The sequence below is a fragment of the Olea europaea genome, unplaced genomic scaffold (genome assembly GCF_002742605.1).
Source record: "Olea europaea var. sylvestris unplaced genomic scaffold, O_europaea_v1 scaffold2445, whole genome shotgun sequence".
NCBI classification, from domain to species: Eukaryota; Viridiplantae; Streptophyta; class Magnoliopsida; order Lamiales; family Oleaceae; genus Olea; species Olea europaea.
Genome location: NW_019242646.1, coordinates 74,772 through 87,059, shown reverse-complemented (window position 1 = coordinate 87,059; position 12,288 = coordinate 74,772). Strand labels below are relative to the sequence as shown.

The 12,288-nt window shown below is 36.1% G+C and overlaps 1 protein-coding gene across 1 annotated transcript; it reads left to right on the top strand.

Annotated features, from left to right (window-relative positions):
• Positions 1-4,324: 4,324 nt before the first annotated feature.
• Positions 4,325-6,075, top strand: LOC111382195 (WUSCHEL-related homeobox 11-like). Its single transcript, XM_023006101.1, has 3 exons — positions 4,325-4,989; positions 5,370-5,545; positions 5,967-6,075. Exons 1-3 carry the CDS (start codon positions 4,437-4,439, stop codon positions 6,003-6,005), a joined length of 768 nt encoding a protein of 255 aa, XP_022861869.1. The 5' UTR covers positions 4,325-4,436; the 3' UTR covers positions 6,006-6,075.
• The last annotated feature ends 6,213 nt before the right edge of the window (positions 6,076-12,288 follow it).

Genomic DNA, 12,288 nt, shown 5'->3' with positions numbered 1-12,288 from the left:
TGGCATAAGCATATTTTTTTTTGTAGAAGTCATACCTATCTATTTCATCTTTAAATAGCATACCCGCCTCAAACACATTTACACTATCTCCCATTGGTGTTTTACCTTCAACTACATACACAGACTTCATAACATTTTCATTATCAAATTCTACCAAAACACTACCATGCTCATCTTGCAAGTCGTCTATACGTTATTTTGCTGTAAAAATAAAAAAATGTCATGCTTACTAGACATATACCACAAAAAATGGGGTTTCGGTTGGTTTAATTTTGTTAACAGAACTTATCAATTCAATTTAATTTTCGTAGCCTAAATTGCTAGAAAATAAATTATGCAATGTCGCAAAAGCTACAAATTGCGTCTTCCAGATGCAATTAATTACACAACACTCAATACATTTGATGGCTATAATAGACATGTAGCACTTGTATGCATAGTTTCCCTGCAAGGATCAAAAGGAAGCTATAATAGATATGAAGAGTAGATATTTCATATTACAAAACAAGTAAAAAACTACTAAAAATGTTGCGGATCAGCATAAGCCTGCACGTTGAACAACTATACACATTGATGCCTTGTTTAGGGGACCATTTCAAGGGAACAAAAATGAAAACAGTGTTGTATTCTAAAACACTTGTTAGTTGTTTCCGTCGAAAAGTTATCATACATTGCAAAAATGTAGCAAACAAATGCGTTGTGAATTAGAATGTATTTTTTATGAAAATTTTCTTCAGAATAATATGTGGCCCTTAATGGCACTAATGTGTCCATGTCATAGTGATTATACATTTTAAGTAGTGGAGATGGAGGTTCGGTGAAGGTTTAGCGCAAGGGCGATGATGGAGGGTTTGCAAATCTGATTTCGGGTCTTTTTCCGGAGAGAGAAGGATCAAACTCGATTTTTTCATCGATCAACCTCGATTTTTTTCCACTTTATATTTCTGATGTTCTCTTTCGTTTCTTTCATTTGCCACATCAGCAATTTCAAAACCCTGTTTTCTACCCTATTTTTGACCCTAGCTGAGTAGCCTTAATTAGGAAATAAAAAAGAAGAGAAAGGTTTCATCTTCTCTTACATCAACATGCAGGAAGGTTCCCTTTCTGTCCAAAATAAATAAATAAATAAAATTCCGACGGCCCTAGAAAACATAGTAAAGATGACAAAAGTGGAGACATACCAACCTCACAAAAGAAAAATTGTGAGGAAAGATAAAATAATGTTAGATAATTTGATACCGACCAAACATTATGGTTCGGTTTTTAGGGCACATATTTTACAATGCCTAACTCTTGGACTTTTGGACTTGGGAGTGCTCAATATTAACCAGATTTTCAAAGAATTATTCCTCTCATTGACAAAAATGCTAAAGTATTACAATGATTTTTTTATTTTTTTTTATTTTTGGACAATATTTAACGACACTAGTCAATCTATTTATTTCGTTTTCTCACTTCATTGAGAAGAGTAAAATATTGATTTTATAATTAATAATTAATAATTAATAATTAATGCATTTGATTCAAATGTAAATGTCATATATTAAATTTTGAAGTAATCTTGCATGTACGGATAATACTAATTCTTCTGCTAATTATTATTTTCTATTTTCAAATAATGTTGAATTCAATTTAAACGTTACAAGGCGGAGAAGAACATTGAAATTAAAATGGTTGGGTCAGAGAATTTAGTGATGCTGCAGCATAGAAAAGAATGAATGGTTTGATTAACGTCATGTTTCATGCTGAAGTCTGAACAGACTTGGTATTAATAATTAGCTTCACATTTAGAACATTAAAATTATAATTAATGGTGAAGGAATTCCTTGGAGAACACAATCTGAAATAGACAGAAAGTAGCAGTGCAATTCTAAATTCTTACAAATGAAGGCAAAGAGGGACAAGGAACCGCGTTGATTAAGGAATATCATGTCGGTTGTTCATGTGAGTTCTTCTGTAATTATTATTTTATTTCTGAAGAAAAAACTGTTCGAAGTTTAAGCCAACCTTTGAAACCCCTATATTTTTCTATAGTTTATTTTTTCGGGAGTATTCAAAATATAGTGACAGTAGTATGAACTATGAAGAGGGTTTCAATGGCGAATCCCGAAAATTTTTTTAGGTCTGGCTAATACATAAAAAAATTTTAAAAAATAAAAATAAAAATAATTAAGTGCCTGGCATTAAAGTCAAAGAATTAAGCTTCCTTCTGAATACCTTTTTATAGATAATTTATAAATTTAATCAAAATGAAATTTTAATTTTAATTACAAATTTATTTTTCTAATCTTTGATATTTAAGATAAATGACATGACACACTAGGGATCCAATTAATTGATGTGTCATGTTAGTGATGTTTAGAATATTATTATTTTTATTATATAAATATTTCATGAAATTCACTAATATTATTTTTACTGCTCATCTTTACAAATTTTTTATAAATTTGTAAAACAAGAGGCAAAATTATTGCACTTATTTATCAACAAAGGTGTAAGAATCATCTGTACAAGTAGTTTAATTAAATTTATTATTTGGACTTTTCGTCCTTTTCATAGTTTGTTTCTCCAGATTTCCATACAAATCCTTCGCATGCCCAAACCCGAAATACTCGTCCTTTCTCCACTTTGTACTATTCCATTTCCTTTCTCAGAAGTGCAATTCTACTTGCACAATGGAATAATAGTGGTATTTGCAGCTATAAATCATTTCCCTATCCACTCACAGAATCGAATAATAGTGTGGTATTATAATCAATTAAATCATTTTTTGACATTCAAAAGAGCTAGTGACAAAGCAAAACTCAAACGAATAGAACAAATAATTTTATTTATCACTTTTATTTATTTATTTATAATTCAATTACAAATCATTCCTTAACATGCTTTAGGTTTTTCTTTAAAATCTAACTCAAAAGACTTGAATTTCAGTCTTGTAATTGTTACTTTAGTACCATGTGCTAGTTTGAGAAAGTTTTAAAAGTTTAATATCAAATTCAATAATTTATTTTAACCATATATTACATGAACCTCATAATTACTAATTCTTTTTCTACTACTCATCATTTGGCCCCCATTTTGTAGAAATGAAAATGGAGGGAATAGTATTTTTTTGAAAAATAAGTTGTTGATAAAGAAGAATTTTTTTCGATTTCCGTGTAATATTATTTTATGGAAGATTGTGTGGTTGAAAATAAGAAAGATAAAAATGAAATATAATAGAATAAAAATTAATGGGGCCAAATGAGCGCAGAAATAGGATCCAATACTTATTTATCAAAATCAGCATTTTAATTCTTCCACGTTAAACAACCCATAATAGTATTGGAAAAGAAAGGCATCTACCCCTCGAGATATATACCAGTGGTGCAAATGACAGGAGTGAGATAATTTCAGCCTTGCTGGCAGTTGCAGTGTAAGGGTTCGATTCCTGATATATAAAATTGGACTCTTTGTGGGCACTAATGTTCAGACAAGTTCTTATTTCCTGACCTGATGGGACACATCCCACGATTTACCTCACTCACAATACTCTAAAAAGGGGATGGTGGGGACCCTCAAAATTAGCGTTCAACCTTTTTGGAAAAAGAAAGGCATTTGTAATATTATTAGCTTCAATGTTTGTGGCTTGTTCTTTTAGTGTATGAAAAGAAAGCCTGCGCAGTCTTTCATGAAGATGCTTTATGGAAGTTTGAAATTCAAATTGTCAGCTAGACTTGCCGTTCTTGCAGAACTAAACTTGAAGCCAAAACTTCAACATAATCACTAAATTATTTTGCTAAGATAAGTTATCTTAATTAGAGCTGGTCAGTATATAAACATAGACAAACTAACCCTTCAGTTAGTTATAAACATAAGTTAGCCAAATGATTGTAGGGATATAGAGCAACTAACCCCCTTTAGCTGTTTATATTTATTATTTAGAGAATGTTTGATAGTAATTTTTATAGAAAAATAAATTTTAGAATAGTAGATTGATGGAGAATGTGTGGATGAAAAGTTTTTGATTTATGTGTAATATTATTTTAATGAAGAATATGTGATTAAAATTAAAAGAGAGAAAAATATATTTTGAAAAAAATGAAAATCAAACAGCGCCTTAGTCTTCAATTCTTCATCACATCCTGTAGGCTTTAGCTTATGGTTGAATCATATTTCGTAGAAATGTAACATTCGCAGAATATTTATAAATGGATGTCAACTAATCTTGGGATAGGATATTTATGTATTTAGATACCTTGTCTAATAATTTTGAATAAAAACTTACCTACTAAAGACCAGACAAATTTAGTGGCAATATCGTAATTTTAGGAAGGTGGCACACCTATGGCCCTTAAATGCTTTGAACCCTTGATATGGACTAGTGTGAGTATTTGTGCTTCTTTAATAAAAAAAACTTGTAAGAGTCTGTACCCTGATACAATTTTTTACCTTCCATGGAAAATCAAGCACAAGATAGCAGTAGTCCGCGGAGCGGTGCCTCAGAAACCGAGAGAAACGAGCCGGTTCGATCCCGGTGGACGCCAAAGCCGGAGCAAATCCTAATACTTGAGTCCATCTTCAACAGTGGGATGGTGAATCCTCCAAAGGAGGAAACAGTGAGAATCCGAAAACTGCTAGAGAAATTTGGTGCAGTTGGTGATGCTAATGTCTTCTATTGGTTCCAAAACCGGCGGTCAAGGTCCCGCCGCCGTCAGCGCCAAATTCAGGCCAGTCTTAGTGGCGGTGATCAACCACAAACTCAGCCGTGGAGTGGCTGTTGTGGTGCAACTCAGTATGAAAGCACTACTGCAGCAAGTTCCGTGCCTTCCCTATATAATTTCCCTTTGACCTCAAGCTCCGGCATATATGGCACTTCATCATCTTGCACCGAAAATGATGCTTCTGATGATATGTTCTCACTCTCAGGTTTCCGGGAAATCGACCAAAATCCTTCTGTTCAATTGACATTTTGCCCCTCAGATACTTCTCATTTGCCGTACCAGTCCGGTAATTTAGTCTCCACATGATCAATTCAGTTTTTTTTTTTTTCTCAGTGATGAATTAGCATTTTGTCACTCGCCCTAATTATTTGCCTCAGTTTTCCACCATTTTTCCCTTTTTCTTTTTTGTTTTCCCTTTTATCTTCAAACCCTAATAATGAAATATACCATAATATTCATTAGATTCACACTCAACTAAATCAACTGTATAAAGAAAAAAAAATAGAAGAGAAATCTCATTTCTCCATTCCAATAATGTGCACCCACAGAGTCCTTAAGGCAGACGCATGTAAATTGTAGATCATAATAAAAAAGTACAGTATTTTATTTATTTATTTATTTATTTTCACAATTTGACAGAATTCTCTCATAATTTTCACTGATCAGGATTGATTACCGTTTTTATCAATGGAGTTGCAACAGAAGTACCAAGAGGGCCACTGGACATGAAAGCAATGTTTGGACAAAATTTTATGTTGTTTCATTCGTCAGGAGTTCCAGTACAAGTCAATGGACATGGGTTTCTGATGCAGAGTTTGCAGCATGGTGACAGCTATTTTCTGGTAAATAATTTAAACCAAATTTAGCAAACTCCTTTTGAAATTGTAACCAGAAAACTTCAGCAAAATTTAAATAAAATTTAATCTACAGAAATCATTACCATAGTCATCATATTCATACTGTATATTTTTTAAAGAAATCTTTTATGTACAGTCTCTTAAGATATTTCAAAATTCAAGAAATCCATCTCTCAAAACTTAAGCGCCCACAGAGATAAGGCCCTTTTTGCGCGTTCTTTATTTTTGGGAGAATATGACTGAAAAACATGTTACTGAATTGTTAAGAGGCAGAAAAGGGTTTTTGCAATTCAAAATTTTTTTCTAGTTTAGGATTTTGGAAATTCAAAGAAGTCAAAAATCTGAGTCTCTAGATATTGAGAACTAACACCAAATCTGCTGCTAATTTTCTACAAATTGTTTTTAGGTTCCAAGACATTCCGAGGACATTCTTAAATTCGAGTGATCACCTGGTTGTGGAAGGTTTTCAAATTTAGGATTTTGGAAAAGCAAATTTCTTATTTTAGTGTAATATTGTCATTATGTTTACTTTTAATTCTTGTCTTATTTTTGTTTATTTTCTCCTCCTTAAATGAAATAAAACCTTCCCTATCTTATTTAGATATATAAATCAATTATGTTTACTGATTCACATTGCAATATTGTTTTTCCTACGCATGTAGGTACAAGTTATAGCCTCAAGTCATTTGTTGAATATGATCTGGTGAAGAAGATAAATATTAATTTCTCTCTTTTTCTTAATTGTGGTACGTTGAATTTAACGTGCTAAATATAACATCGATGTATAACCTTAACACAAGTTGTATTGAACGAGCAATCTTGACATTTGAAATGTTATTAAGGTCTTTGGTTATGTGTACATAAATGTTTTTTTTTTTTAATACCCATTTTCAATTTCCCTAAAAGCACCAAGGATTAAATTTGTGATTTCTAAATTAAACCAAAAATCTTTCAAGGTGAAATGTTTAATATGTTTATGAAATTCTATTTCCCAAACCAATTCAGCCTCTTGTAAGAATTTGAGAGACGTGTGAAAATTGACTGAACAAGTAAAAGGTCTAAATTATGATCTCTAACTAATACTTTCGGGCAAATGAAACAATAGTTTACCCGAGCTAATATTCCAAAGCATAGATTTTCTTTCATATTTGAAGCCATGCTCACAACTTTTTTAAGCCACCTAAACCTACTTTATGTAATAGTTTCATAATGTTTGTTAACCCCACGAATTGGACTCTCCATGTGGTCAATGGTAAGCTACTCCACACGTTCCTCCCTACGTGCAACACCAAACAGTCACACGTATATGGCTAGTACTGGAGGTGGTGGTCATGGCCACATATACTCCAGCGATCAATTTAGTGGACAGTGGTGGTGACAGTGCCGGAAATGTACAAACTCGAGGGAGAGGAGAAAAATAATCTTTCTTGGTTGTGGAATAGCATGGACATAGTCACTTACTTTTCTTGGCTTGAGTTCTTGGTATTTACCTAGATGTGAGACACCTGTGTTCCAATGGTGTGAGACGTCTGCTTGTAGGCGCCGATCAATCGCTTCCTAGGTGGGCAGGTAATTAATTCCTTCGATCTTGGATTGACATATGATAGAGATGTCACATTAATCATTCCTAAAGATATAGAAAAAATCTTGACTAAAAGATCTGTTTGTGGAACTAGCGACGGAGAAGTTCTATTTTGCTCTGCTATTCAAGAAATCCATCTCTCAAAACTTAAGCGCCCACAGAGATAAGGCCCTTTTTGCGCGTTCTTTATTTTTGGGAGAATATGACTGAAAAACATGTTACTGAATTGTTAAGAGGCAGAAAAGGGTTTTTGCAATTCAAAATTTTTTTCTAGTTTAGGATTTTGGAAATTCAAAGAAGTCAAAAATCTGAGTCTCTAGATATTGAGAACTAACACCAAATCTGCTGCTAATTTTCTACAAATTGTTTTTAGGTTCCAAGACATTCCGAGGACATTCTTAAATTCGAGTGATCACCTGGTTGTGGAAGGTTTTCAAATTTAGGATTTTGGAAAAGCAAATTTCTTATTTTAGTGTAATATTGTCATTATGTTTACTTTTAATTCTTGTCTTATTTTTGTTTATTTTCTCCTCCTTAAATGAAATAAAACCTTCCCTATCTTATTTAGATATATAAATCAATTATGTTTACTGATTCACATTGCAATATTGTTTTTCCTACGCATGTAGGTACAAGTTATAGCCTCAAGTCATTTGTTGAATATGATCTGGTGAAGAAGATAAATATTAATTTCTCTCTTTTTCTTAATTGTGGTACGTTGAATTTAACGTGCTAAATATAACATCGATGTATAACCTTAACACAAGTTGTATTGAACGAGCAATCTTGACATTTGAAATGTTATTAAGGTCTTTGGTTATGTGTACATAAATGTTTTTTTTTTTTAATACCCATTTTCAATTTCCCTAAAAGCACCAAGGATTAAATTTGTGATTTCTAAATTAAACCAAAAATCTTTCAAGGTGAAATGTTTAATATGTTTATGAAATTCTATTTCCCAAACCAATTCAGCCTCTTGTAAGAATTTGAGAGACGTGTGAAAATTGACTGAACAAGTAAAAGGTCTAAATTATGATCTCTAACTAATACTTTCGGGCAAATGAAACAATAGTTTACCCGAGCTAATATTCCAAAGCATAGATTTTCTTTCATATTTGAAGCCATGCTCACAACTTTTTTAAGCCACCTAAACCTACTTTATGTAATAGTTTCATAATGTTTGTTAACCCCACGAATTGGACTCTCCATGTGGTCAATGGTAAGCTACTCCACACGTTCCTCCCTACGTGCAACACCAAACAGTCACACGTATATGGCCAGTACTGGAGGTGGTGGTCATGGCCACATATACTCCAGCGATCAATTTAGTGGACAGTGGTGGTGACAGTGCCGGAAATGTACAAACTCGAGGGAGAGGAGAAAAATAATCTTTCTTGGTTGTGGAATAGCATGGACATAGTCACTTACTTTTCTTGGCTTGAGTTCTTGGTATTTACCTAGATGTGAGACACCTGTGTTCCAATGGTGTGAGACGTCTGCTTGTAGGCGCCGATCAATCGCTTCCTAGGTGGGCAGGTAATTAATTCCTTCGATCTTGGATTGACATATGATAGAGATGTCACATTAATCATTCCTAAAGATATAGAAAAAATCTTGACTAAAAGATCTGTTTGTGGAACTAGCAACGGAGAAGTTCTATTTTGCTCTGCTTCATAGCGCATTGACCACACTGTGCTTTAGAAGATACACCTCCAAGAATGTGTCACCACGAGGGACTTCACCCGTCGGATGCGCCTCTTGCTTACGCACTTCGACCGGCTACTGAAATAGACACGTGACTTCACACCTTGGATGAGGGGCATAATAGTGGTCCTCCAAAGTGCGTAGAAAATGGCTTAAGCTTTGAATTAGTTGAGCTCATCTCAACTGAGGTGCTGACCCACAGGGGACGATGCATGGGAGATGGCTTATGCTTTAAGTAGTTGAGCTCATCTCAACCGAGGTGCTGACCTACAAGGGACGATGCGTGGGAGATGGCTTATGCTTTTAAATAGTTGAGTTCATCTCAACAAAGGCGCTGACGCACAGGGGACAATACATGGGAGATGACTTAAGCTTTTAAGTAGTTGAGCTCATCTCAATCGAGGCACTGACCTATAGAGAACGACATGTGGGAGATGGTTTAAGCTTTTAAGTAGTTGAACTCATCTAAATTGAGGCTCTGATCCACAAGGACGACGCGTGGGAGATGGCTAAGCTTTTACAAGCTAATTGGAACCGAAGCGTGTTACTGTACGAGGTAAGCAATGATTTGAAAGCTCTCGCATATTTCCAATGAGAACAATTGGATGTGACCCCTATTCCCCAGAAAGGCTATTGTTACTCATCATAGTAGATGACCGTTGAGGCTCGAGGCTAAGGGATTTAGGGCTTCATGGATGTCACCATTAGATCAAAAATGTTAATCTAATCTGGAGTTTTGTTTCAGTGGGCCTGATCAATAATGCGATTAACAGCCCAAATCAATTGTGTTTGAATTCAATGGTGGGGGATCTTCCCAAGCTTCCTATAAAAGGCGTCTATTTTTCATTTGCAAAATTTTACTTCGGCTAATTTGAAATCTCTTTCTATCTCAAATTTCTCTGCGCTCTCCATCGAAACATTCAGAAACTTTTTTGTATGTTGGGACATTTTTCGACGACTTTCAGTAAGCCTTCTTCAAGTTTTTCGATGGCTAAAATAATTTTCAATCCATTTTTGTAGGTAATCCCTAGTGTTTTTTCTTCAATTTCTATATATATAAAAAAAAGGCTTATGAGGGTAGTGAGGTTTCTGGTAGGAAGTTAGAGGTGGCTGGACAAATAAGCCCACCTTGGCCAGTTTGGTCAAGGTGTCAAAGGCCATTTTGGGTAGAGAGAACATCTGGAAACAACTAGATAGCCCCTTAGACACTTCAATACACTAGGGGCATCTGATTATCCCTAAAAACTGACTTCCTCAAACCTAATTAGGTTACGGGTGGAAAATAGGATCGCTGATAGTATAGGTCTAAATAGTATTGGATTCTGATGAGAGATCTCGCTACTCGAGATTGGGGTGCATGGCTATGAGTGAGGCCATTCTTAGGGTGGGGTTCGAGTTGCCCATTCACCATTTCTTTCTTTTTGTCCTTAGGTCGTACGGTTTAGCCCGACCCAACTTAACCCAAGCTCTTGGAGCCAGATAGTGGGATCCTGGATGTTGTGAAGGGAAGCATCTTATAGGTAGAAATGCACTTTTCCATTTTCAAACCCTTTTACTACGGGGGTGATATGACAAAGGGGTAGTCCTATCTGACATCCTGGAGGGCCCATATTCCATTTGTACTTGACTTGCCAAGCTCCATTAAAAATTTGAAGAGCTCATGGTGCTGGGCTTTAGGGAGATGGGATACAATGAAGGGGGACCCCCTGGCACCTCTGATGGTCTCCACAAAGCATTCTACTTTTAGTGAGTATTGACACCTCATTTTTTTTATGATTCTTTCCTCGATTAATATTCTAACTTGTGTTTGTTCGTACAAGTGCTCTCTCCCGCTACGAGCTGTCCACAGATGACTTCGACACCATCGGTATCATTTACTAGATCCTGCAGAAGAGCCGATCATATCACGAGCTGATAAAGAAAAATATCCATTTTGTGAACAATGGCTTGATGTCTTTCCAAGGTACGTCTATCGAAATTGGATGTGTACATTCAGAGCCTTTCATACTTAGGTACTAATATTTTGATTTTCATTGCAGGGGACTTCATTAAGAAAAGGCCATTGAAGCCTAACTTCGCCACCATCAAAAGGATGAAAGCTGACGCCTAGGCTCTGAAGACTTCCTCTGCAACCTACAAAAAGCAAATCGAGGATCTGGTTGTGGCCAACAAGAAGCTTCCTCCAGATGAGAATGAGGAGCCCCTACTAAAGAAGGGAAAAATAGCAGCTGGGCCATCTTTGAAGGCCCCACCATGGCTAGGACAGCCTCGTGGCAAACCACGATCCCTACTAGGGTCATTATAAAGGAGAGGACAACCTTCCTGCTTGAAGCGACTCCTGCATCAATGGTCTCTACCCCAGCTTCGACCGTCCCAACTGCTATTCGACCTTCCGAACAGGCGAAGATGAAGAGGCCTCGCTCTGACAAGAAGGTAGATTTTGTGGACATAAACTTCAATGAGCCTGTAAATGAGGTGTTGGTGGTACTTTCCTTGGAGACTACAACCGTAGCTCTAGTCCATCACATGTACTGGATTGAGGCCTGAAAGGATTATACTTCTAGCACTGTCGAGGATCTGGTGGCAACCAACAGTGCTTCATTGCTCGGGCCTTGAGCACCAATGTCTAGCTTGAAAGACCTCAAGGCTAAAAACACCGATCTAGCCAATCAGTTGGAAGAGGCCGTCCACTATGGGAATGATGTCCGGGCAACAAAGTCCAAAGTCAAGAAGGCAAAGAAGAAGAAGAAAGAGATGGAGGGCTAGCTACTGAAGGTTAAGGCCACATCAAAGCAGCTTAAAAGAGAACAGTATGAAACAGAATGTCAAGTTGCTGCTCTGACAAGGCGGCTCGACTATACCATTGAGCACCACTGCCTTGTTGTGGAGGCTTTAGATGCCTCAAATAAGAAGAAATTTGAGCTGAGACAATGGGTGGAGGCCTAAGTCTAGAAAACTGGGTCCTTCAAGGCTACGGTGAAGGTAGTTGGGGAGCCAATCGTGCAGCACTTCATCGACCATTTCGAAAAGCACAAGGTGTACAACAACTTTGCCAAATTCTGGGCCTCTTGGAACGCCCAAGCAATGTTGCAACACCTCAGAGAAGTATACACCACTTTAGACGTTACAGTCCTGGAAGAGAAGTTCGGTGGGCCTACCAGTGATCGTCTTGACATGGCCACTGCCGAGGAAGTTGCACAAGAGGCTCCACAAGTGGCAGAGGTTGAGGTGGAAAATGGGACCATAGTGCTAGTAGAATAGGACATATGTAATGGCCTCGATCCTCCTTTTGTAAAAACTTTATTATGAACGAAATGTCAGTTCTTTTGCTAAGTACTTGCACTTCTTCCATGTGTATCTGAGTTATTACCTTTTGTATTTTGTAATTGAATGTATAAACGCTTTATTAAAAACATAAGTTTTCACTGGCTAGCCATGAAGA